The sequence below is a fragment of the Salvelinus fontinalis genome, chromosome 38, assembly GCF_029448725.1.
Source record: "Salvelinus fontinalis isolate EN_2023a chromosome 38, ASM2944872v1, whole genome shotgun sequence".
In the NCBI taxonomy this organism is placed as follows: Eukaryota; Metazoa; Chordata; class Actinopteri; order Salmoniformes; family Salmonidae; genus Salvelinus; species Salvelinus fontinalis.
Window position 1 is genome coordinate 20,061,725 of NC_074702.1, and position 27,030 is coordinate 20,088,754.

A 27,030-nucleotide genomic window follows, 5' to 3' on the forward strand; every position below is an offset into this window, starting at 1 on the left:
GTTTTCAACAATTTGAATAAACGTATAGCTTTCTGCCTATGGCATCTCTCGCATTACAAATCGCAAGCAATAAATCATGTATTACCTAATGTCGTATTCTCTCATAAAATAACAGCCTTGGTGAGCAGCTTGTATTGGCACAGACTTAATAAGAAGTGGGGAAAAAGGCAGCAAAATTACATTATTGCTATTCCAAAAAATTGCACTCCGTACGGGAAGTGATGAGTCATGTCGTGGAAAATTGCAAGATTATGTTATAATGCTTGTATTGCATTATAATGGTTGTTTTATTCGACAGAATAGAGTATTGTGTGTGTGATCTACTGAGGATGGGCCTCTATGAGATAGCACTGACAGAGGAGATTTACGATATCTTTAGGTGATAAAACCTAAAGAACATTCCAGAGGACATGAGCTAATGGTTCTGTTCTATGCCGTACCAGGGAGAGACGGTTCTAGTTTGGAGTAGGAGGGCCAGACACTGGTCTTTACAATGAAAACTGTTGAAACAGCAGTAACTGTCTGCTATGGTTTATAGTTATCTTTCATACAAATCTTAACCTTTGTGAACTGTTCCTAAAATCTGTGGTTCGTCAGTGTAAGTTGAGAGGGGTGTATCTTGGCTATAAAAGATCTTTGTACTTTTCTGTTGGTACTTCTCAACGGTTCATTAGAAATAGTGAATTGTTGAAAGTCAAATGCTATTGCAAAGCTTATTATTATAAAATATGTAGTGTAAGTATAACTCTGACTGGTATGTAGTTTGTAACTCTCATTTGGTAAAGCAGAAATATGCCACTACAGTCAGACGACCTCGAGGGAGGGGCATATCCCGGATTCATCAACTCTCAGTGAAATCTGATCTCAAGTCAGATCTGCGTTTTAGCTGTCGATAGTTTATCTCAAGATTGGGGGTCCGCTAAACATCACAGTGGTCCTGTTGATGAGGATGTGCTGATGAGGATGTGCCCAGCCTGGTTCCTACTGAAGTCCACAATCAGCTCCTTTGTTTTGCTGATGTTGAAGGAGAGGTTGTTTACCTGGCACTACGCCGGCACAGTGCCTACCTACTCTTTGTAGGCCGTCTTGCTAGTGTTGGTAATCATACCTACTACTGTCATGTTGTCAGTGAACTTGATGATGGAGTTGGAACTATGTGAGGCCACGCTGTTGTGGGTATAAAAGGAGTACAGGAGGGGACTGAGAGCGTACCCTTGTGGGGCCCCTGTATTGAGGATCAGTGTGGAGGAGGTGATGTTGCCTACCATCACCACCTGGTCAGGAAGTCCAGGACCCAGTTGCAGAGGAAGGAGTTCAGTCCCAGGGCCATGAGCTTTGTGGTGAACATAGAGGGCACTATGGTATTGAAGGCAGAGCTGTCGTCGAACAGCATCCTCACATATGCATTCCTTTTGTCCAGGTGGGTGAGGTTCATCTCGTGTCAGACCCGCTGAATTGCCCCTCCACTTTGTCCCTATACTTGTGTCTTGTCATCTTAATCAATCTGTATTAATCATATTTATTCTGTTTAACCATGCAATTGTGCCCGGTCACCTTGCCGTGTTTATAAGCAGCATCTCTCTCAGTTTCCTCACAAGGCTGCCATCAGTCCAAGTCTTTTATTTGGTCATTCAGCAGACGCTCATATCTAGAGAGACTGACAGTCAGGGCATTCAACTAAGGTAGATAAAGAACATATTACAGTCATAGCATGAAAAAAAACACATCTATAACCGTTACTACGAATGTTATTGTAGTTGAAGTGATCTGTTGGTTTATTCTGGAGGTTGGACTACTTTGAACATCATGGCCACAAGTTTTAAAGATTTTGAAAAAGTGCATGTGACAGATGGGAACAATAATAAATATCCTGTTGCCGTCTTCAGTTGCAGTCTTTCCTATATTTTTGTGATAGAACGCTTACTTCATTGAGAATTAATGTGCAGTTGAAATTTGTCCATAGAATCAATGACAGAAAAATACATGTTTTTCACGTCTGTAACCTTTCATTCAGCACCTGAAATGCACGTAATGTCAACGTATGGACATTTTTCTTACTAGGTAATGTATGTTATTGTAACGCTCGTCCTCCTCCTCGTCTGAGGATGAGCATGGATCGGACCAATATGCAGCGTGGTTTGAATACATACTTGTTTTATTAAAGAAAGACGAACACGAAAAAACACTTGATAAACTACAAAACAATAAACGACGTTAACAGACCTGAACTTGTGAACATATAACATGAACACAACTAACGAAAACAGTCCTGTGTGGCACAAACACTGACACAGGAACAATCACCCACAAACAAACAGTGAGAACAGCCTACCTTAATATGGTTATCAATCAGAGGAAACGTAAAACACCTGCCCCTGATTGAGAACCATATCAGGCTAATTGAACATGAACCCAACATAGAAACACATAACATAGAATGCCCACCCAGCTCACGTCCTGACCAACTAAACAAAGACAAAACAAAGGAAATAAGGTCAGGAACGTGACAGTTATTACTTTCTGTATAGAATAAAAATATCTTGATTGCATAGTATATTGTTTAGAATTTAGGCCCATCTGTGTTTTTCAAAAGATCACCAACACAATTATTTTATGTATTTATTGAGAGAGGCGGAAATTGCTGATGCCACAACCCAGTTCTTATGAGGTGAGATTATGTGAGATCATAAAGAGGCAAACCTTGCCTTGTATAAAAAGAAAAAAACGGAGTTCCACGAGTCATATATAACTGCCCTATTTTGCCATAGTATACAGGAGATCCTATCCAGTTTATATTTTCCATAATAAAACCATAAAACAAATAAACCATTAAACACAATATAAAGGACATGAATATATTAAATACATTCTCTGACATTTTGGCTAAATGCCTGGTTTGGAATTCAGCATGTAGCTTTTGTATTTATGGTGTTATTATATGTACATGAATGCTCAACGACACTTTGTGTTTCCTCCAGCTCCTGATATTGTTAAAGGTCTCCAGCAAAAGCTCCTCTCAATAATCCTTGAAGAACATGACACTGGAAGGGTTCTAACAAAACTGCTTTAGCCCAGGATGGATACTGGGATGCACATACAGTACCAGTCAAAAGTTTGGACACACCTATTCATTCCAGGGGTTTTCTTTATTTTTTACTATTTTCTACATTGTAGAAAAATAGAAGACCTCTATGAAATAACACATATGGAATCATGTAGTAATATATATTTTTTTAAACAAATCAAAATATATTTGATATTTTAGATTATTCAAAGTAGCCACCTTGATACCTTGATGACATCTTTGCACACTCTTGGCACATTCTCTGAACCAGCTTCATGAGGTAGTCACCTGGAATGCATTTCAATTAACAGGTATGCCATGTTAAAAGTTAATTTGTGGAATTTCCTTCCTTAATGCGTTTGAGCCAATCAGTTGTGTTGTGACAAGGTAGGGGGGTATACAGAAGATAGCCCTATTTGGTAAAAGACCATGCTCATATTATGGCAAGAACAGCTCAAATAAACAAAGAGAAACGACAGTCCATTATTACTTTAAGACATGAAGATCAGTCAATCGGAAAATTTCAAGAACTTTTAAGGTTTCTTCAAGTGCAGTCGCAAAAACCATCAAGTGCTATGATGAAACTGGCTCTCATGAGGACCGCCACAGGAAAGAAAGACCAGAGGATAAGTTCATTAGAGTTACCAGCCTCAGAAATTGCAGCCCAAAAAAGAAATGCTTCACAGAGTTTAAGTAACAGAAACATCTCAACATCAACTGTTCAGAGAAGACTGCGTGAATCAGGCCTTCATGGTCCAATTGCTGCAAAGAAACCATTACTAAAAGACACCAATAAGAAGAAGAGACTTGCTTGGGCCAAGAAACACGAGTAATGGACATTAGACCGGTGGAAATCTGTCCTTTGGTCTGATAAGTCCAAATGTGAAATTTTTGGTTCCAACCGCCGTGTCTTTGTGAGACGCAGAGTATGTGTGTTATTTCTGTCACGACTCCTACCGAAGGTGGCTCCCCTTCCTGTTCGGGTGGCGCTCGGCGGTCGTCATCACCGGCCTACTAGCTGCCACTGATCCCTTTTCCCCTTTCTGGTTATTGGTTTCACCTGTGTTGTGTGTAGGCTGATTAGTCGTGCTCTGTTAGCCAGTAGGCCCGCCTGCTCTTTGTGCGGGATTGTTTTGTGTTGCTCTGAGCACGTTTGATGTTGACGTGTTTCGTTCGTGGGTTTTTTCTCCGGACTGTTTGAGTCCCCGTGTTTGGGGCATTTGTTTTGTGTGCGCCCTGTGTTTCGTGGGGTGGCTTATGTTCGCCGTGTGTGCAATAAATAGCACTACCCTGTACTCTCTGCTTCCTGCGCCTGACTTCGCACCCACTACGCCCAGAGCGTTACAATTTCATAGTTTTGATGTCTTCACTATTATTCTACAATGTAGAAAATAGTGAAAATAAAGAAAAACCCTTGAATGAGTAGGTGTTTCCAAACTTTTGACTGGTACTGTAAGTACCAAGCATCAGAGTAGGTTTCTAAGCTGTGCCAGGAACAGAGCACAGACTGAATCAAGGCTGTGACCAAAAATGTTGATGTTAAAATGGAGGGCAATAGGGCACTGGGTATGGTGCAGAGACTGAGAGCGTTGGGGCTGAGTGGGCAGTCTGCTACCCAGTTCAGCCCCCTCCTGCAAAGCACTTCCAGATTAGCCTCCATTAGCTTCAGTGGCTCCCAGTCATTGATAATGGTGCCACACAACAGAGAGGTTTTCAACCATATGTGTGCTCAGCACTGCTTTTTCTGCCTGCTTGGCTCAGGGTCACTGGGTTAAAGGCCTCAGCCTTGTACTTTTGGTCGAGTCTCTGTTGTAGTTCCTCAACGAAAGATCCTATGTCACCTACCTCACCTCACAAAGAAAGAATGCCCTAACACAGACACAAGATTCAAGACTCAAGATACATTGCATGATGCATGTTCATACATATAATTATAAATAACACAACTAGAGAATGTTATATGTCAAATGACTGACTGGACCTCAGAACTGTGGCCATCAAGGACTGCAGTTGTGCACATCCCTGCTCATTAAAACCACACTGGCATGCAAGCTATGTAGGCCAACAGGCGATATCTAGACAGTTTTTCAGATAATGGGTTGTGTCCTGGGCACAGTTTTCGGGCAAGTGAGCTGTGGAAAGTGACTGCAGACATACTCTGTCACATGTCTCTGGATGGCACCAGTAATTCCCTCGCCACGCACACTAGGAGCCACCCCCAGCCCTTGCACCACAATGGTCTCCCCACCATCCACCAGCAGGACAGACTTTAACGCCACCTACAGGGTAAAGGGAATGACACAATTTCACAAAGTTGCATTCAAGATCGCAACATTTGGCTGCCTTTTCCATTTGTTGATCAGTCAATCAACTACAAAGAATGGCGAGACAAAAAGATTAGTGTCTATTTGAAATAGATAAGTGCAAAGAGAGCAGTGAACACATACAAAGATTGACTCACCACCCTGCTATCCATTTTTGCAAGGAACACCAACCGACCAGGCTCTTCCAACCATGATTGACGTGCCAGCCATGTAGTCCAAAGCATCAAAACTGCTTTGATATATCCATGACCTGTTCAAAGTCAGAACTCCAGATGGTGTGACACACTTTTAGATTTTGCCACGATCCCCTGGTTTTGCTCAGACTTTCCTACTGCAAAAACGCCTCAATAGAGAATGTTGGCAAAAGTAAATAGAGAATGTTGGCAAAAGTATAGGCCTTTGCCTACTTCAGAACTCAATACGATACTGTAACTGATCCTTTCCAGTATGTCCAGTATCATCTCTAACTCACTGCTGCATTTTGCCTCCAAAGTATTCACACCCTCTTCTGTTTTTTTATTGGTAAATTGCCCTGCCCAATCAAATGCGTAAAGTGGGAGGGACTTCGGGGTTATTTGACGATTATGAATTGCACAACGTCGGTATAAATGTACTGATTTATAAAAGGACATGTTTTTGCATCATGGCATAAGTAAGAAACAGAGCGAAATCTACATACTCTATCAGTTAGTGATTTTAGAGCCAACAGGTTGCGCGTAGGCGACGCACATCCGCCGTGTTAGTATGGTTATTCGCCCAACGAGATGATTGACATAAGAATTGCCAGCTGTATTTTTGGGAGAAATGCGTTTTACACTGGTTGATCTTTAAATACTACTCGTCTGCATTTTTCACCACACTTTGGGCCTACTATTGTTGTAATGCTCTTGAAGTAGACCTATATTCGGAACAGTCAACGCTTATGAAAACAGCAGCAGACAAGTAAGTTGTTTGTGGTGACATGAGGACTATAGTCGGAGAGTACAATGTAACTCTTGTTTATCCGGCTTGACAGGGAAGGGAATCCTACACATGATCGAGGTATAGTGTCAAACTGAACATCTAATTCGAAACAATAAGGCAATCGTTTACGAATGTTGAATTTTAATGGATCAACTTTATTCAAGTTCCGCCATTTAATAGTGTGAGATCATTATCTGAACACTTGGCAGAAATATGCAGGCAATAGCCTACAACTTAGAAAACATACGTATAGACTGACTATAGTTTATTAAAGAATTCTGGTGTGGGTCACGTGATATTATTATTTCTGCTAGCCTAACTTGTAGGTCTACATATTACATTTGAGGCCAAAAAAGTCTAATGGTTGTGATTTTATGAGGGGTACAATTACTATTGAGAAAGCCTATCAGTTTTTATTGCAACTGTGTGTGTGTGTGTGTGTGTGTGTGTGTGTGTGTGTGTGTGTGTGTGTGTGTGTGTGTGTGTGTGCGTACCAGGATGCTGATATCCTCTTGCGAAAGGACTCCCACTGATCAAACAGTAATAATATATATAACTCCACCCTTTAACAGCTCTCTGAGCAGTTGCCACACCTTCTTCATGCTTTATAAATCTTCACTTACAACAACATAGATATGAGTTTCAAATACTTTAATAACAAATAGTTGTAACGTTGACAGTGCAATAAGAGAAGAACTGAATTGATAAATATTTTGTAGGACTTCTAACTGCTGTTTTGTTTCTTCTAGGACATGGATGTAGAGAATGGAGAGCTGTTTTTCGGACACAAGGAGGACAGTATGACAGAGGAGAGTTGGGGACTGGAAGGGCCATTTTCTTGCTCTGATGTCATCTATGCTGGCTCTGAAAAACCCCTGGATGAATGCACGGTAGACCCCCAAAGTGTGCGGATGGTTTCCCATTATGACTAGTTGTACAATATCGTGAGCCAAGTTGCAAAGACCTGGGGCTATATTTACTCAACTTTATTTCTTAACACATTATTAACATGTAATATACCATTTGCTTAAAGTATTACCAAATTCCTCTCCATATGTTACAGGGTCTAAACGACAGCGAGCCAGAGGATGTGCTTTATGCCATCAACCCAAATGATGTCTTCCCTACCAGAGCCCCAGTGGAGACCTCCTCAGAGAGCGACAGTGGCATCTCTGAGGAACCTTGCTCCGAGAGCCCCCTAGCTGCCACGGTGGACCCCTCTCAGGCCTCCACAACTATCTATCAGGTGGTCTATGACATCAGCACCCTGGCCAACATCAAGACGGAGCCAGAGCAGCATAGTGTCGATGTCATTTCCATAGAACTCGGTGTGTGTGTGTGTGTGTGTGTGTGTGTGTGTGTGTGTGTGTGTGTGTGTGTGTGTGTGTGTGTGTGTGTGTGTGTGTGTGTGTGTGTGTCCATGTGTGTTGGTTGGGAGTTTACTCTCTTTTCCTATGTCAGATGAGTGGCGTTCTCAGATGTTGATCTCGGAGTCCTGTATTGTCAACGAGTTACCCCTAGTATCCGCTGGGAGATTTGACCATGGTCACCTTTCTACCCACTCTGCTTCCACCTCAGGCCCCACCAGTCCAGACAGCCCACTGGTGAGACTTAAAAGGGGCAAGTTGACTCAAAAATCTGAATTTTCGCCTCCCGGGTGGGGCAGTGGTCTAGGGCACTGCATCGCAGCGCTAGCTGTGCCACCAGAGTCTCTGGTTTCGCGCCCAGGCTCTGTCGCAGCCGGCCGCGACCGGGGAGGTCCGTGGGGCGACGCACAATTGGCCTAGCGTCGTCCGGGTTAGGGAGGGTCTGGCCGGTAGGGATATCCTTGTCTCATCACGCTCCAGCGACTCCTGTGGCGGGCTGGGCGCAGTGCACGCTAACCAAGGGGGCCAGGTGCACGGTGTTTCCTCCGACACATTGGTACGGCTGGCTTCCGGGTTGGAGGCGCGCTGTGTTAAGAAGCAGTGCGGCTTGGTTGGGTTGTGCTTCGGAGGACGCATGTCTTTCGACCTTCGTCTCTCCCGAGCCCGTACGGGAGTTGTAGCGATGAGACAAGGTAGTAATTACTAGCGATTGGATACCACGAAATTTAGGAGAAAAGGGGATAAAAATAAAAAAATAAATAAAAAATCTGATTTTTCTGATAATTTCACACCACAAAAGTGGTCTAATGCCAAGATAAGTCCATATTCAATGGCATCTGTTGTGAAGATCCCGCCATATGCATTAGGACAAAGTTGCAGGGCTCAATCGCAAATGAATAGGGAATGTTTTTACCATCTAATTAGATCTAAACAGTGACAATCTTTCCTGCTTACTTATAATTGAGGCCTGCAAATGTATTGTAAAGATGTGGTGAAATCCATAGGCCTCAGTCCCTAATGAATGGACAAGATAGGCACAATATGAAGATAGTGAGGGAGGGGGATAGTTAGTCTGAGACCCCAGGTGGTTGTTCAAGTGTCTCTCTATGGGATTATGGCAGTGAGGATTATAAACACAATATCCTCTTCTCCTGATCAGCTTTACCCTGACCTCACGCTGACTGAGGAGGAGCAGAAACTGCTGAACCAAGAGGGGATCTCTCTGCCGAACAACATGCCCCTTACCAAGGTCAGACACACACGCACGGTAGATGTTACACTATTCTATGTACCCCAAATCCATTACTCCCCTGCATGCGCTTGGATTACATTACTTTTGCATAACAACTTTGACATGACAAATGACTTTGTTGTATATTTTTTATGATTTGACTGAAACTGACTGAAATTGTTTAGCTCTGAGTTGAATTGCATCTAAATGTACTGGACTGAATTCCCTTCTAGGCTGAGGAACGGATTCTGAAAAAAGTGAGACGCAAAATACGCAACAAACAGTCAGCCCAGGACAGCCGTCGCAGGAAGAAGGACTATGTGGATGGGCTTGAGAGCAGGTGAGGCCTGAGGCTTCTATTTGGCTCCATGAAAATTGGACCCACTATGTAGTTCATGGTGGATAACCTCTATAAACAAGTCACTTGCATTTCCTTAGCATTTTCATTTGTGGTACAACAGTGAGGCATGTGCAGTAGGAAGTCCTGACAATGGGTCCTTATGTTCTAGTTTGCCACTGAGTTATTGTTGACTCTCCTCAATGGGGCGACACTGTCGGACAGTAGTAATGCTTTTCTGTCAGTGACCCTAGGTATTTTCTGTATCTCAGGGCAGCGGCTTGCTCAGCGCAAAACCAAGAGCTGCAGAGGACCGTGGAACAGCTGGAGAAACACAACATGTAAGTAAATTGGTTATCACCTTTTTGCACTGATGATGCTCAATGATGATGTTTGTGTCTTGTTAGTTCTGGTGTTTTTATAATATCTCCATGCACAGGTCTCTCCTGGCTCAGCTGCGTAGACTACAGTCGCTGATCAAGCAGACGGTCACTAAAGCAGCACAGACCAGCACCTGCGTCATGGTGAGATCAACATGTCCCTCCTCCATGCCTTTGTGTACTTTCAGGGTGATCTTAAAAAAAGTGAATTGATCGTGTGTCTGTTGTTTCCCATCAGATTATCCTCTTCTCTCTGGGCCTCATCATCTTCCCAAGTTACAGCCCCTTCAACTGGGGCGCCTCATCCATAGAAAAGGACTATACACCAAAAGGGGGTTAGTTATCCATTTAGGAATTAATAATGGATTATTTTTCTTCTGAAAACTATGAAAGTTAAATAGCCTTCCCTCTTCTTTACCGTTTCAGTTATCTCCAGAAACATCCTCACAGATCCTGCTTCATCCTTGCAAGCTTCTGAGGATGTGGATAACCATATCATCCAGCCAGATTCCCCACCCGTTTCCCGTGACCTCAGTCAATCAGATCCCCCAGATGCTTCCAGAATACTAAAGCAACCAATAGAAAGTCCCGAAATCACTGACATTGAGGGTGTGGCCCTGGAGGAGAGCCAACCAGGGAACAGCTCGACTCTGGTTGACGGGCAGACTGAACCTCTGGCCCTGGGCCTGGTGTCCGCAACGGGAAAAGGGAGCACAAGCCTTGACCCCACCAAACCAGCCCACGCTGATGAGATGTAGACAGTGTTGATTAACTAGTTTGACTGCATTCCATTTGCTTTATAGAGCTCTTCAAAGCTCCTTGCATTCATTATGGACAATGGGAGGAATATGCTGGGGCAATCCAATATGCTGCCCCATCACAACATTGGTTTTCAACCAGACCCCATTGGGTGCCTTCAATGTCTAACCATTGCCTTACTCTTTTTTGGTGCTGTGGTGCAAACAAGGTTTAATCTGGGATTCGGTGGAATGGTCTTCAAAATGGGTTAAACATTTTTGACTTTTCTATTTAAGCGCCACTTCTTAATGTTTGTATGGTAAAGGTTTCAGTACATTTCTAACTTTGAACTCCGAGGAGTTAGTTAGTACATCCTGTGGGAAGGATGAAGGTTGTTAGATTGTAGCCTCAAAACACCACAGATATGAATATATTGTTTTGGTTATGCATACTTTAAGTAAGTCTTAGTGTACAACACACACACTCCTTGAAAGTGAGCCTACACCGATGGATTATGTTTTTGACTAACTACCTTAGTCGTGTGTACATTAAAATGTTTGTGAAACTGCCTAGCTAGTTTCTGACTGGCATCTGTGCTCAATGTAGTTTGCAGCTCCCATAACTGAATGCTGAGAGACTCATTTTGCACTGTAAGCAAACTGGTATATCTTTTGTGTGTACTTAAAAATGTTCTTTGGCCCTCATTCGGTTAAGAGATAAACAGTGTGTACAATCCAAACATGTCCTTATCTTAAGCATGACATTGTGGTCCAAATGTATACTCTTCACAGAACTTGCTATCCTAATTTTAGTGGTTGCTGGTGTCCTATTTTATGTGCTTTACTTTATATTTATTAAATGGAACAATACTGTTTTTGCTTTATGGTAATTATATAGCCTACCTGAAGTTTGACTATTCAGACCATTGAAGAAATCCATGATTTCTATCCGCATTATGCCTACAGAGAAGAACAAAGTTGGTGATACCATCGATGTTGTGCATCGTCTCGGCAAGAAGGAACAGCAAAACGATTCAAGACCAAAGGGTATCATCATCCTCTTGACTGACAGATTCTACAGGGATGCTGTCTGGAAAGCTGCAAGGAAGAAGGCGTTCCTTCAGCGTCATAATCTGCGTTTCACCGAGCATTTCAGCCCGGAGGACATAGAAAGAAGGAACAAGTTGTGGCCAACAATCAAGAAAGCACGAAATGAGGGAAAGGCTGCTTACTTTGTCGGAGGACGAGGCTTCATCAACGGTTCGAAAATTGATATTCCTTCGTAGAATCTCACCAGAGGGAACAGATTGATGGTTTCAGCCATGGTATTCTCATTTTCCTTGTACTGATTAACATTACCTAACAAGCCTCAGGTGACTATTTTTCAGAACACTCAGGTACCTCAATAATTTATTAGCTTGTTCTTGTATGACCAGACCAGAAGAAACCCTATTGTGTTTACAAACTCGTGAAGAAGACTGAAAGTTGTATTTATTTTTTATTTATACAGTAATTCATTCATTCAAGTAATTCATTCCTCTCTGCCTCCTTCTTTCCACTCCTCTCCTCTTTTGACCTCACCCTCTCACCTTCCCCCCCTACTCACAAGGCAGGCAATACGCTTGACCTCATCTTTACTAGATGCTGTTCTTCCACTAATCTCATTGCAACTCCCCTCCAAGTCTCCGACCACTACCTTGTATCCTTTTCCCTCTCGCTCTCATCCAACACTTCCCACACTGCCCCTACTCGGATGGTATCGCGCCGTCCCAACCTTCGCTCTCTCTCCCCCACTACTCTCTCCTCTTCCATCCTATCATCTCTTCCCTCTGCTCAAACCTTCTCCAACCTATCTCCTGATTCTGCCTCCTCAACCCTCCTCTCCTCCCTTTCTGCATCCTTTGACTCTCTATGTCCCCTATCCTCCAGGCCGGCTCGGTCCTCCCCTCCTGCTCCGTGGCTCGACGACTCATTGCGAGCTCACAGAACAGGGCTCCGGGCAGCCGAGCGGAAATGGAGGAAAACTCGCCTCCCTGCGGACCTGGCATCCTTTCACTCCCTCCTCTCTACATTCTCCTCTTCTGTCTCTGCTGCTAAAGCCAATTTCTACCACTCTAAATTCCAAGCATCTGCCTCTAACCCTAGGAAGCTCTTTGCCACCTTCTCCTCCCTCCTGAATCCTCCTCCCCCTCCTCCCCCCTCCTCCCTCTCTGCTGATGACTTCGTCAACCATTTTGAAAAGAAGGTCGACGACATCCGATCCTCGTTTGCTAAGTCAAACGACACCGCTGGTTCTGCTCACACTGCCCTACCCTGTGCTTTGACCTCTTTCTCCCCTCTCTCTCCAGATGAAATCTCACGTCTTGTGACGGCCGGCCGCCCAACAACCTGCCCGCTTGACCCTATCCCCTCCTCTCTTCTCCAGACCATTTCCGGAGACCTTCTCCCTTACCTCACCTCGCTCATCAACTCATCCTTGACCGCTGGCTACGTCCCTTCCGTCTTCAAGAGAGCGAGAGTTGCACCCCTTCTGAAAAAACCTACACTCGATCCCTCCGATGTCAACAACTACAGACCAGTATCCCTTCTTTCTTTTCTCTCCAAAACTCTTGAACGTGCCGTCCTTGGCCAGCTCTCCTGCTATCTCTCTCAGAATGACCTTCTTGATCCAAATCAGTCAGGTTTCAAGACTAGTCATTCAACTGAGACTGCTCTTCTCTGTGTCACGGAGGCGCTCCGCACTGCTAAAGCTAACTCTCTCTCCTCTGCTCTCATCCTTCTAGACCTATCGGCTGCCTTTGATACTGTGAACCATCAGATCCTCCTCTCCACCCTCTCCGAGCTGGGCATCTCCGGCGCGGCCCACGCTTGGATTGCGTCCTACCTGACAGGTCGCTCCTACCAGGTGGCGTGGCGAGAATCTGTCTCCGCACCACGTGCTCTCACCACTGGTGTCCCCCAGGGCTCTGTTCTAGGCCCTCTCCTATTCTCGCTATACACCAAGTCACTTGGCTCTGTCATATCCTCAAATGGTCTCTCCTATCATTGCTATGCAGACGACACACAATTAATCTTCTCCTTTCCCCCCTCTGATAACCAGGTGGTGAATCGCATCTCTGCATGTCTGGCAGACATATCAGTGTGGATGACGGATCACCACCTCAAGCTGAACCTCGGCAAGACGGAGCTGCTCTTCCTCCCGGGGAAGGACTGCCCGTTCCATGATCTCGCCATCACGGTTGACAACTCCATTGTGTCCTCCTCCCAGAGTGCTAAGAACCTTGGCGTGATCCTGGACAACACCCTGTCGTTCTCAACTAACATCAAGGCGGTGACCCGTTCCTGTAGGTTCATGCTCTACAACATTCGCAGAGTACGACCCTGCCTCACGCAGGAAGCGGCGCAGGTCCTAATCCAGGCACTTGTCATCTCCCGTCTGGATTACTGCAACTCGCTGTTGGCTGGGCTCCCTGCCTGTGCCATTAAACCCCTACAACTCATCCAGAACGCCGCAGCCCGTCTGGTGTTCAACTTTCCCAAGTTCTCTCACGTCACCCCGCTCCTCCGCTCTCTCCACTGGCTTCCAGTTGAAGCTCGCATCCGCTACAAGACCATGGTGCTTGCCTACGGAGCTGTGAGGGGAACGGCACCTCCGTACCTTCAGGCTCTGATCAGGCCCTACACCCAAACAAGGGCACTGCGTTCATCCACCTCTGGCCTGCTCGCCTCCCTACCTCTGAGGAAGTACAGTTCCCGCTCAGCCCAGTCAAAACTGTTCGCTGCTCTGGCACCCCAATGGTGGAACAAACTCCCTCACGACGCCAGGTCAGCGGAGTCAATCACCACCTTCCGGAGACACCTGAAACCCCACCTCTTTAAGGAATACCTAGGATAGGATAAAGTAATTCTTCTAACCCCCCCCCCCCTTAAAAGAGTTAGATGCACTATTGTAAAGTGGTTGTTCCACTGGATATCATAAGGTGAATGCACCAATTTGTAAGTCGCTCTGGATAAGAGCGTCTGCTAAATGACTTAAATGTAAATGTAATTAAGATACTGTTTTAATGGGGCATACAGCTCTGCTCTGACTTTACACAGTTATTGTTCTATTTAGTTATTAATACTTATTTCCAAGTAAAATGGGTCTTAGAATGTGTATATGTAAAACATTTTAACTTAAAAAAAAAAATGATGGTCAGTTTTCATATTTACATAAAATAGTACCCTTTTTTTAAATTATTGTTTTGTATTTTATTTTTATTTCTTAGAATAGTCCATGATTACATTAAAGTGTAAGGGGTGCGTAACCGGTGGCAGGGAAGTCAGACGCAGGAGAGCAGAACTTGGTAATAGCCGGAGCAGTTTAATAACAAAAGCAACGGCATAAAAATAACAAGATATTGGGTACAAAAACCCGTTGCGCACCAATAAACACGTGCACAAGCACTTACAATAAACAATCCCACACAAAGACATGGGGGGAACAGAGGGTTAAATACACAACAAGTGATTGAGGGAATTGAAACCAGGTGTGAGGAAAAACAAGACAAAACACATGGAAAATGAAAAGTGGATCGATGATGGCTAGAAGACCGGCGACGCCGAGCGACGCCTGAACAAGGAGAGGACCCGACTTCAGCGGATGTTGTGACATAAAGAGGGTTTTTAGTCTCTATTACTACAGAGAACCCTTGGTTTGGTCTTGAACATAATTTTCTGTTGAGTTGAATTTCAAAAGCCGGATAACAACGAGCTCAAAGTCTATAAGCTATTTTCACTTTAAGTTGACTTAAATGGTGCAGATCTCGGTTCCTTATCGCTTACGTTCACTGCTCCTACGTTTTTGACTCATCCTACAGTTTATACTTTTATATTATCTTTGTTGTTTTGTCTTTGTCTATACTTGATCTTAATGCTAGGGGGTTACAAAACAATTTTTATTTGCTAAAAAAAAAATATTTGCTAAACAATTACGAACAGATTTTTGCTTTTTTCAAGAGTCTCACTAAATTTCTGCTGATGCCAACTTCTAGAGGTCACAGTGGGACAATGATATTTGGCTTTCCCATGGGCCTGAACGCTCTTGTCACGTTCCTGACCTATTTCTGTTAGTTTGTTGTATGTGTTAGTTGGTCAGGACGTGAGTTTGGGTGGGCATTCTATGTTTTCTATGTTTCTATGTTGGTTTAAGGGTTGCCTGGTATGGCTCTTAATTAGAGGCAGGTGTTTTGCGTTTTCCTCTAATTGAGAGTCATATTTAGGTAGGTTGTTTCACAGTGTTCGTTGTGGGTGGTTGTCTCCTGTGTCAGTGTTTGTCGCACCATACGGGACTGTTCGGTATGTTTGTACATCGTCATTTTTGTGTAGTCTATTTTTCCCTGTTCATGCGTTCTTCGTGTTTTATTGTAAGTTCGTATGTCTAGGTTTGTCTACACATTCGTTTTGTTATTTTGTTAGTTAATTCTAGTCTAGTTCATTTTCTGTCTTAGTTATTTTGTCGTGTCTTAATTAAATCATGTCATTTCACAATGCTGCGCCTTGGTTCAATCACTACTCCTTCTCTTCGGATGAAGAGGAGGAGGATTACCGTAACAGCTCTGCTGGTGTCACTACAATGAAACATACCTTTGGTGGTAATATTCTACACTCGGAAGGTGACCCACATTTGTGGCCTGCTGGAGGTCATTTTGCAGGGCTCTGGCAGTGCACCTCCTTGCACAAAGGCGGAGGTAGCGGTCCTGCTGCTGGGTTGTTGCCTCCAACGGCCTTCTCCACGTCTCCTGATGTACTGGCCTGTCTCCTGGTAGCGCCTCCATGCTCTGGACACTACGCTGACAGACACAGCAAACCTTTTTGCCACAGCTCGCATTGATGTGCCATCCTGGATGAACTGCACTACCTGAGCCACTTGTGTGGGTTGTAGACTCCGTCTCATGCTACCACTAGAGTGAGAGCACCGCCAGCATTCAAAAGTGACCAAAACATCAGCCAGGAAGCATAGGAACTGAGAAGTTGTCTGTGGTCACCACCTGCAGAATCACTCCTTTTTTGGGGGTGTCTTGCTAATTGCCTATAATTTCCACCTTTTGTCTATTCCATTTGCACAACAGCATGTGAAATTTATTGTCAATCAGTGTTGCTTCCTAAGTGGACAGTTTGATTTCATAGAAGTGTAATTGACTTGGAGTTACATTGTGTTGTTTAAGTGTTCCCTTTATTTTTTTGAGCAGTGTATATATAGATTAAATCAACTGGATAATATATATAGATTAAATCAACTGGATAATAAATATAGTTTAAATAAACTGGTTAATATATATAGATTAAATAAACTGGATAATAAATATAGATTAAATAAACTGCATAATATAAATAGATTAAATAAACTGGATAATAAATATAGATTAAATAAACTTGATAATATATATAGATTATTGCTCAGCTGTCACGTTCCTAACCTTATTTCCTTTGTTCAGTCTTTGTTTAGTTGGTCAGGACGTGAGCTGGGTGGGCATTCTATGTTATGTGTTTCTATGTTTGGTTTAGGGTTGTCTAACTAGCCTGATATGGTTCTCAATCAGAGGCAGGTGTTTTACGTTGTCTCTGATTGGGAACCATATTTAGGTAGGCTGTTCTCACTGTTTGTTTGTGGGTGATTGTTCCTGTTCGTGCGTTCATTGTTTTTTCATTTGTTCACATGTTCAGGACTGTTAGCTTCGTTGGTTTCGTTTTGTTTATTGTTTTGTTCGTCTAGAAAAGTATTCTAATAAATATGGATACATACCACGCTGCATATTGGTCTGATCCTTGCTCCTCCTCAGACGAGGAGGATTACGACGATCGTTACAGAATCACCCACCACACTCGGACCAAGCAGCGTGGTAAGCGGCAGCAGCAGCAGGAGCAGCGATCGCAGGACTTATGGAATTGGGAGGAAATTCTGGACAGCGGAGGACCCTGGGCACAACCGGGAGAATATCGCCGCCCTCGTGAAGAGCTGGAGGCAGCTAAAGCCGAAAGGCGGTGGTATGAGGAGGCAGCACGGAAGCGAGGCTGGAAGCCTGAGAGTCAGCCCCAAAAATTGCTTGGGGGGGCTAAAAGGGAGTGTGGCGAAATCAGGTAGGAGACCTGCGCCAACTCCCCGTGCTTACCGTGGAGAGCGAGAGTACGGGCAGACACCGTGTTATGCGGAAGAGCGCACGGTGTCTCCTGTACGTGTGCTTAGCCCGGTGCGGTACATCCCAGCTCCACGTATCGGCCGGGCTAGAGTGGGCATCGAGCCAGGTGCCATGAAGCCGGCTCAACGTATCTGGCCTCCAGTACGTCTCCTCTGGCCGGTGTACATGGCACCAGCCTTACGCATGGTGTCCCCGGTTCGCCAGCACAGCCCAGTGTGGGCTATTCCACCTCGCCGCATTGGCCTGGCTACGGGGAGCATTAAACCAGGTGAGGTTGGGCAGGCTCGGTGTTTAAGAGCTCCTGTACGCCTTCACAGTCCGGTATATCCGGCGCCACCTCCTCGCCCCAGCCCAGTACCACCAGTGCCTACACCACGCACCAAGCCTCCTGTGCGTCTCCAGAGCCCAATGCGCCCTGTTGCTGCTCCCTCCACTAGCCTTAAGGGGCATGTCCTTAGCCCGGTACCACCAGTTCCGGCACCACGCACCAGGCCTACTGTGCGCCTCAGCCGGCCAGAGTCTGCCGTCTGCCCAGTGCCGCCCGCGCTGCCCGTCTGCCCATCGCCGCCTGCGCTGCCCGTCTGCCCATCGCCGCCTGCACTGCCCGTCTGCCCAGCGCCGTCTGAGCTGTCCATCTGCCCAGCGCCGTCTAAACCGCCCGTCTGTCCTGAGCCTTCAAAGCCTCCCGTCTGTCCTGAGCCTTCAAAGCCGCCCGTCTGTCCTGAGCCTTCAAAGCCGCCCGTCTGTCCTGAGCCTTCAGAGCCGTCCGTCAGTCAGAAGCCGCCAGAGCCGTCCGTCAGTCAGGAGCCGTCAGAGCCGCCCGTCAGTCAGGAGCCGCCAGAGTCGCCCGCCAGTCAGGAGCCGCCAGAGCCGCCCGCCAGACAGGAGCCGCCAGAGCCGCCCGCCAGACAGGAGCCGCCAGAGCCGCCCGCCAGACGGGACCGCCAGAGCCGCCCGCCAGCCATGACCTGCCCAGAGCCGCCAGTCAGCCATGACCTGCCAGAGCCGTCAGTCAGCCATGACCTGCCAGAGCCGTCAGTCAGCCATGACCTGCGAGAGCCGTCAGTCAGTCCGGAGCTGCTCCTCAGTCCAGAGCTGCCCCTCAGTCCGGAGCTGCCCCTCAGTCCGGAGCTGCCCCTCAGTCCGGAGCTGCCCCTCAGTCCGGAGCTGCCCCTCAGTCCGGAGCTGCCCCTCAGTCCGGAGCTGCCCCTTCGTACAGAGGCGCCCATCAGTCCAGTGGGGTTCATTTGGAGGGTTGCAGTTAAAAGGAGGCCACGAAAGCGGGTAGTGACTATGGTGGGGTGGGGGCCACGTCCAGCGCCAGAGCCGCCACCGTGGACAGATGCCCACCCAGACCCTCCCCTATAGGTTCAGGTTTTACGGCCGGAGTCCGCACTTGGGGGGGGGGGTACTGTCACGTTCCTGACCTTATTTCCTTTGTTCAGTCTTTGTTTAGTTGGTCAGGACGTGAGCTGGGTGGGCATTCTATGTTATCTGTTTCTATGTTTGGTTTAGGGTTGTCTAACTAGCCTGATATGGTTCTCAATCAGAGGCAGGTGTTTTACGTTGTCTCTGATTGGGAACCATATTTAGGTAGGCTGTTCTCACTGTTTGTTTGTGGGTGATTGTTCCTGTTCGTGCGTTCATTGTTTTTTCATTTGTTCACACGTTCAGGACTGTTAGCGTCGTTGGTTTTTTTTTTGTTTATTGTTTTGTTCGTCTAGAAAAGTATTCTAATAAATATGGATACATACCACGCTGCGTATTGGTCTGATCCTTGCTCCTCCTCAGATGAGGAGGATTACGACGATCGTTACATCAGCAAGGAAGAAGCCACTGCTCCAAAACCGGCATATAAAAAGCCAGACTGCGTTTTGCAACTGCGCATGGGGACAAAGATCGTACTTTTATGGAGAAATGTCCTCCGGTCTGGTGAAACAAAAATAGACCTATTTGGCCATAATGACCATCGTTATGTTTGGAGGAAAAAGGGGACGCTTGCAACCCGAAGACACCATCCCAACCGTGAAGCACGCGGGTTCTTTGCTGCAGGAGGGACTGGTGCACTTCACAAAATAGATGGCATCGTGAGAAAGGAAAATTATGTGGATATATTGAAGCAACATCTCAAGACATCTGTCAGGAAGTTAAAGCTTGGTCGCAAATGGGTCTTCCAAATGGACAATGACCCCAAGCATACTTCCAAAGTTGTGACAAAATGGCTTAAGGACAACAAAGTCAAGGTATTGGAGTGGCCATCACAAAGCCCTGACCTCAATCCTAGAGAAAATGTGTGGGCAGAACTGAAAAAGCTTGCGTGAGCAAGGAGGCCTACAAACTTGCCTCAGTTACACCAGCTCTATCAGGAGGAATGGACAAAATTCACCCAACTTATTGTGGGAAGCATGTGGAAGGCTACCTGAAACGTTTGACCCAAGTTAAACAATGTAAAGGCAATGCTACCAAATACTAATTTAGTGTATGTAAACTTCTGACCCACTGGGAATGTGATGAAAGAAATAAAAGCTGAAATAAATCATTCTCTCTACTATTATTCTGACATTTCAAATTCTTAAAATAAAGTGGTGATGCTAACTGACCTAAGACAGGGAATTTTTACTAGGATTAAATCAAATCAAATCAAATCAAATTTGAGTTGTCACATACACATGGTTAGCAAATGTTAATGCAAGTGTAGCGAAATGCTTGTGCTTCTAGTTCCGACAATGCAGTAATAACCAACAAGTAATCTAACCTAACAATTCCACAAATACTACCTTATACACACAAGTGTAAAGGGATAAAGAATATGTACATAAAGATATATGAATGAGTGATGGTACAGAACAGCATAGGCAAGATGCAGTAGATGGTATAGAGTACAGTATATATATATGAGATGAGTAATGTAGGGTATATAAACATAAAGTGGCATAGTTTAAAGTGGCTAGTGATACATGTATTACATAAAGATGGCAAGATGCAGTAGATGATATAGAGTACAGTATATACATATACATATGAGATGAGTAATGTAGGGTATGTAAACATTATATTAAGTGGCATTGTTTAAAGTGGCTAGTGATACATTTTTACATAATTTCCATCAATTCCCATTATTAAAGTGGCTGGAGTTGAGTCAGTATGTTGGCAGCGGCCACTAAATGTTAGTGGTGGCTGTTTAACAGTCTGATGGCCTTGAGATAGAAGCTGTTCTTCAGTCTCTCGGTCCCTGCTTTGATGCACCTGTACTGACCTCGCCTTCTGGATGATAGCGCGGTGAACAGGCAGTGGCTCGGGTGGTTGTTGTCCTTGATGATCTTTATGGCCTTCCTGTGACATCGGGTGGTGTAGATGTCCTGGAGGGCAGGTAGTTTGCCCCCGGTGATGCGTTGTGCAGACCTCACTACCCTCTGGAGAGCCTTACGGTTGCGGGCGGAGCAGTTGCCGTACCAGGTGGTGATACAGCCCGACAGGATGCTCTCGATTGTCCATCTGTAGAAGTTTGTGAGTGCTTTTGGTGACAAGCCGAATTTCTTCAGCCTCCTGAGGTTGAAGAGGCGCTACTGCGCCTTCTTCACAATGCTGTCTGTGTGGGTGGACCAATTCAGTTTGTCCGTGATGTGTACACCGAGGAACTTAAAACTTTCCACCTTCTCCACTACTGTCCCGTCACCTCGGCTGCAGTGAAGGAGAGCCCGCAGGTTTTGGTAGCGGGCCGTGTCAGTGGCACGGTATTGTCCTCAAAGCGAGCAAAAAAGTTATTTAGTCTGTCTGGGAGCAAGACATCCCTGTCCGCGACGGGGCTGATTTTCTTTTTGTAATCCGTGATTGACTGTAGACCCTGCCACATACCTCTTGTGTCTGAGCTGTTGAATTGCGACTCTACTTTGTCTCTATACTGGCACTTAGCTTGTTTGATTGCCTTGCGGAGGGAATAGCTACACTGTTTGTATTCGGTCATGTATTGTATTCGATTAAATGTCAGGAATTGTGAAAAACTGAATATAAATGTATTTGGCTAAGGTGTATGTAAACTTCAGACTTCAACTGTATATAGGTTAAAAGCAGAAGGATCCTTTATTAGATCTAGGAAAAAATGGCTTGAGGAGGGGGAACAGAATTTATCCTATTTCTTTTAGACTTGAGAAATATAATTCTACAAATAACACTTTCCATAAGTTACACATTGATGGTGTTATTACAGATGACCAAAAATGAATCGCTAAATATTGTAGCAATTTTTACAGAAAATTGTATAGCTCTACATACTCTCAGGAATCTACAAATATGTTTTTTGACTCACTGAATAATGTTCACTCTATCAGTGATACAGAATCTGTTTTATTAATCACCCAACTTCTTACAAATTCTTTAAATAATAGTCCTGTACAAGGTATTTCCATAGCTGGTAAAGAAATTATTATAAGCAGACGTGTTGCTGTGCGTTTTGTTGCTGTGCGATTTGCTGCGAACTTTACTTTACTTTGCTAGCTGACAACTTTACGTTTTTTTGTTTTGTTTCTGTTTTTAATTACCGTTTATATTTTTAGTTTTTCCATCGCAACTTTTTTCCCTCATTCAACCTTTTCACTCCGGACGCTTTATCTGGACATGGTTCGTCAACACCTTCAACAGCCGAAGCTAAGTAGTAACATTAACATGATGTCTTCTAATTGCAGTCGCTGTACTCATAATATACAGGAGAACGATCGCCTTACGGCGAAAATAGCTGTGCTGCAAGCCCAGCTTCAGACGCAATCGTTAGGCAAGGGTATTTTCAGTGTAGGAAAGGAAGAAACAGCGTCTGTGCCACCAGTAAGTACAGATAGTAACGTTAGTATAAATCCCCCCGCACAGTCCCCGCAGCCGGACAACTTTCTCATGGCTTCTGGAGGGAAATGCTGTTGGAATGCTCAACCGGTGTCGCTCATTCAGCCGACAGAAACTTTCAACCGGTTTTCCCCATTATGTAGCGAGTCGGAGTCTGAGTCTGAGTCTTCTCTTGTCTCTACTCCTCCCGTTACGGGGTCTGAGACGCCGAAGGCTCCCACCGTTAGCTCTGACAAATTGAAAACCCTAGTCATTGGCGACTCCATTACCCGCAGTATTAGACTTAAAACGAATCACCCAGCGATCATACACTGTTTACCAGGGGGCAGGGCTACCGACGTTAAGGCTAATCTTAAGATGGTGCTGGCTAAAGCTAAATCTGGCGAGTGTAGAGAGTATAGAGATATTGTTATCCACGTCGGCACCAACGATGTTAGGATGAAACAGTCAGAGGTCACCAAGTGCAACATAGCTTCAGCGTGTAAATCAGCTAGAAAGATGTGTCGGCATCGAGTAATTGTCTCTGGCCCCCTCCCAGTTAGGGGGAGTGACGAGCTCTACAGCAGAGTCTCAGCACTCAATCGCTGGTTGAAAACTGTTTTCTGCCCCTCCCAAAAGATAGAATTTGTAGATAATTGGCCCTCTTTCTGGGACTCACCCACAAACAGGACCAAGCCTGACCTGCTAAGGAGTGACGGACTCCATCCTACCTGGAGGGGTGCTCTCATCTTATCTACCAACATAGATAGGGCTCTAACTCCTTTAGCCCCACAATGAAATAGGGTGCAGGCCAGGCAGCAGGCTGTTAGCCAACCTGCCAGCTTAGTGGAGTCTGCCAATAGCACAGTCAGTGTAGTCAGCTCAGCCATACCCATTGAGACTGTGTCTGTGCCTCGACCTAGGTTGGGCAAAACTAAACATGGCGGTGTTCGCCTTAGCAATCTTATTAGGATAAAGACCTCCTCCATTCCTGCCATTATTGAAAGAGATCGTGATACCTCACATCTCAAAATAGGGTTACTTAATGTTAGATCCCTCACTTCAAAGGCAGTCATAGTCAATGAACTAATCACTGATCATAATCTTGATGTGATTGGCCTGACTGAAACATGGCTTAAGCCTGATGAATTTACTGTGTTAAATGAGGCCTCACCTCCTGGTTACACTAGTGACCATATCCCCCGTGCATCCCGCAAAGGCGGAGGTGTTGCTAACATCTACAATAGCAAATTTCAATTTACAAAAAAAAAAATGGCGTTTTCGTCTTTTGAGCTTCTAGTCATGAAATCTATGCAGCCTACTCAATCACTTTTTATAGCTACTGTTTACAGGCCTCCTGGGCCATATACAGCGTTCCTCTGAGTTTCCTGAATTCCTATCAGACCTTGTAGTCATAGCAGATCATATTCTAATTTTTGGTGATTTTAATATTCACATGGAGAAGTCCACAGACCCACTCCAAAAGTCTTTCGGAGCCATCATCGACTCAGTGGGTTTTGTCCAACATGTCTCTGGACCTACTCACTGCCACAGTCATACTCTGGACCTAGTTTTGTCCCATGGAATAAATGTTGTAGATCTTAATGTTTTTCCACATAATCCTGGACTATCGGACCACCATTTTATTACGTTTGCAATCGCAACAAATAATCTGCTCAGACCCCAACCAAGGAGCATCAAAAGTCGTGCTATAAATTCTCAGACAACACAAAAATTCCTTGATGCCCTTCCAGACTCCTTCTGCCTACCCAAGGACGTCAGAGGACAAAAATCAGTTAACCACTTAACTGAGGAACTCAATTTAACCTTGCGCAATACCCTAGATGCAGTTGCACCCCTAAAAACGAAAAACATTTGTCATAAGAAACTAGCTCCCTGGTATACAGAAAATACCCGAGCTTTGAAGCAAGCTTCCAGGAAATTGGAACGGAAATGGCGCCACACAAAACTGGAAGTCTTCCGACTAGCTTGGAAAGACGGTACCGTGCAGTACCGAAGAGCCCTCACTGCTGCTCGATCATCCTACTTTTCCAACTTAATTGAGGAAAATAAGAACAATCCAAAATTTCTTTTTGATACTGTTGCAAAGCTAACTAAAAAGCAGCATTCCCCAAGAGAGGATGGCTTTCACTTCAGCAGTAATAAATTCATGAACTTCTTTGAGGAAAAGATCATGACCATTAGAAAGCAAATTACGGACTCCTCTTTGAATCTGCGTATTCCTCCAGGGCTTAGCTGTCCTGGATCTGCACAGCTCTGCGAGGGCCTGGGATCGGGAGAGACACTTAAGTGTTTTAGTACTATATCTCTTGACACAATGATGAAAATAATCATGGCCTCTAAACCTTCAAGCTGCATACTGGATCCTATTCCTACTAAACTGCTGAAGGAGCTGCTTCCTGTGCTTGGCCCTCCTATGTTGAACATAATAAACAGCTCTCTATCCACCGGATGTGTACCAAACTCACTAAAAGTGGCAGTGATAAAGCCTCTCTTGAAAAAGCCAAACCTTGACCCGGAAAATATAAAAAACTATCGGCCTATATCGAATCTTCCATTCCTCTCAAAAATTTTAGAAAAAGCTGTTGCGCAGCAACTCACTGCCTTTCTGAAGACAAACAATGTATACGAAATGCTTCAGTCTGGTTTTAGACCCCATCATAGCACTGAGACTGCACTTGTGAAGGTGGTAAATGACCTTTTAATGGCGTCAGACCGAGGCTCTGCATCTGTCCTCGTGCTACTAGACCTTAGTGCTGCCTTTGACACCATCGATCACCACATTCTTTTGGAGAGACTGGAAACCCAAATTGGTCTACACGGACAAGTTCTGGCCTGGTTTAGATCTTACCTGTCGGAAAGATATCAGTTTGTCTCTGTGAATGGTCTGTCCTCTGACAAATCAACTGTACATTTCGGTGTTCCTCAAGGTTCCGTTTTAGGACCACTATTGTTTTCACTATATATTTTACCTCTTGGGGATGTTATTCGAAAACATAATTTTAACTTTCACTGCTATGCGGATGACACACAGCTGTACATTTCAATGAAACATGGTGAAGCCCCAAAATTGCCCTCGCTAGAAGCCTGTGTTTCAGACATAAGGAAGTGGATGGCTGAAAACTTTCTACTTTTAAACTCGGACAAAACAGAGATGCTTGTTCTAGGTCCCAAGAAACAAAGAGATCTTCTGTTAAATCTGACAATTCATCTTGATGGTTGTAAAGTCGTCTCAAATAAAACTGTGAAGGACCTCGGTGTTACTCTTGACCCTGATCTCTCTTTTGACGAACATATCAAGACTGTTTCAAGGACAGCTTTTTTCCATCTACGTAACATTGCAAAAATCAGAAATTTTCTGTCCAAAAATGATGCAGAAAAATTAATCCATGCATTTGTTACTTCTAGGTTAGACTACTGCAATGCTCTACTTTCCGGCTACCCGGATAAAGCACTAAATAAACTTCAGTTAGTGCTAAATACGGCTGCTAGAATCCTGACTAGAACCAAGAAATTTGATCATATTACTCCAGTGCTAGCTTCCCTACACTGGCTTCCCGTTAAGGCAAGGGCTGATTTCAAGGTTTTACTGTTAACCTTTAAAGCGTTACATGGGCTTGCTCCTACCTATCTTTCCGAGTTGGTCCTGCCGTACATACCTACACGTACGCTACGGTCACAAGACGCAGGCCTCCTAATTGTCCCTAAAATTTCTAAGCAAACAGCTGGAGGCAGGGCTTTCTCCTATAGATCTCCATTTTTATGGAACAGTCTGCCTACCCATGTGAGAGACGCAGACTCAGTCTCAACCTTTAAGTCTTTACTGAAGACTTATCTCTTCAGTAGGTCATATGATTGAGTGTAGTCTGGCCCAGGAGTGTGAAGGTGAACGGAAAGGCTCTGGAGCAACGAACCACCCTTGCTGTCTCTCCAGGGCCGGTTCCCCTCTCTCCACTGGGATTCTCTGCCTCTAACCCTGTTACTGGGGCTGAGTCACTGGCTTGCTGGTGCTCTTTCATGCCGTCCCTAGGAGGGGTGCGTCACTTGAGTGGGTTGAGTTACTGACGTGAACTTCCTGTCTGGGTTGGCGCCCCCCCTTGGTTGTGCTGTGGTGGAGACCTTTGTGGGCTATACTCGGCCTTGTCTCAGGATTGTAAGTTGGTGGTTGAGGATATCCCTCTAGTGGTGTGGGGGCTGTGCTTTGGCAGAGTGGGTGGGGTTATATCCTTCCTGTTTGGCCCTGTCCGGGGGTTTCTTCGGATGGGGCCACAGTGTCTCCTGACCGCTCCTGTCTCAGCCTCCAGTATTTATGCTGCAGTAGTTTATGTGTCGGGGGGCTAGGGTCAGTTGGTTATACCTGGAATACTTCTCCTGTCTTATCCAGTGTCCTGTGTGAATTTAAGTATGCTCTCTCTAATTCTCTCGTTCTCTCTTTCTCTCTGAGAACCTGAGCCCTAGGACCATACGTCAGGACTACCGGGCATGCTGACACCTTGCTGTCCCCAGTCCGCCCGGCCTTGCTGCTATTCCAGTTTCAACTGTTTCTGCCTGCGGTTACGAAACCCCTACCTGTCCCAGACCTGCTGTTTTCAACTCTTAATGATCGGCTATGAAAA

General features: G+C 45.0%; 1 protein-coding gene and 1 pseudogene across 3 annotated transcripts; one reads left to right on the plus strand and one right to left on the minus strand.

Moving 5' to 3' along the window:
• Positions 1-2,254: 2,254 nt before the first annotated feature.
• LOC129837164 (histidine N-acetyltransferase-like) lies at positions 2,255-5,868 on the minus strand (annotated as a pseudogene).
• A 127-nt stretch (positions 5,869-5,995) lies between these two features.
• LOC129837444 (cyclic AMP-responsive element-binding protein 3-like protein 4) lies at positions 5,996-11,276 on the plus strand. Of its 3 annotated transcripts, none has more exons than XM_055903605.1 (10): positions 5,996-6,330; positions 7,101-7,256; positions 7,415-7,679; positions 7,813-7,955; positions 8,878-8,967; positions 9,183-9,289; positions 9,559-9,627; positions 9,726-9,810; positions 9,905-10,001; positions 10,093-11,276. In XM_055903605.1, the coding sequence occupies exons 2-10, from the start codon at positions 7,104-7,106 to the stop codon at positions 10,422-10,424; spliced, it is 1,341 nt and encodes a 446-aa protein (XP_055759580.1). In that variant the 5' UTR covers positions 5,996-6,330; positions 7,101-7,103; the 3' UTR covers positions 10,425-11,276. The 3 variants fall into 3 exon arrangements, with proteins under 3 accessions (XP_055759580.1, XP_055759579.1, XP_055759578.1); XM_055903604.1 differs by lacking the exon at positions 5,996-6,330 and adding an exon at positions 6,345-6,891 and having other exon boundaries at positions 7,101-7,241; XM_055903603.1 differs by lacking the exon at positions 5,996-6,330 and adding an exon at positions 6,346-6,891.
• Positions 11,277-27,030: the final 15,754 nt, after the last annotated feature.

Excerpts from the sequence above, each read along its gene's own strand:
- LOC129837444 (XM_055903603.1), top strand. The coding sequence starts at position 6,850 with ATGCTGATATCCTCTTGCGAAAGGACTCCCACTGATCAAACA. Across the intron at positions 7,956-8,877 it reads CCAGTCCAGACAGCCCACTG|CTTTACCCTGACCTCACGCT; the intron begins GTGAGACTTAAA and ends TCTCCTGATCAG. Across the intron at positions 9,628-9,725 it reads CAGCTGGAGAAACACAACAT|GTCTCTCCTGGCTCAGCTGC; the intron begins GTAAGTAAATTG and ends CTCCATGCACAG.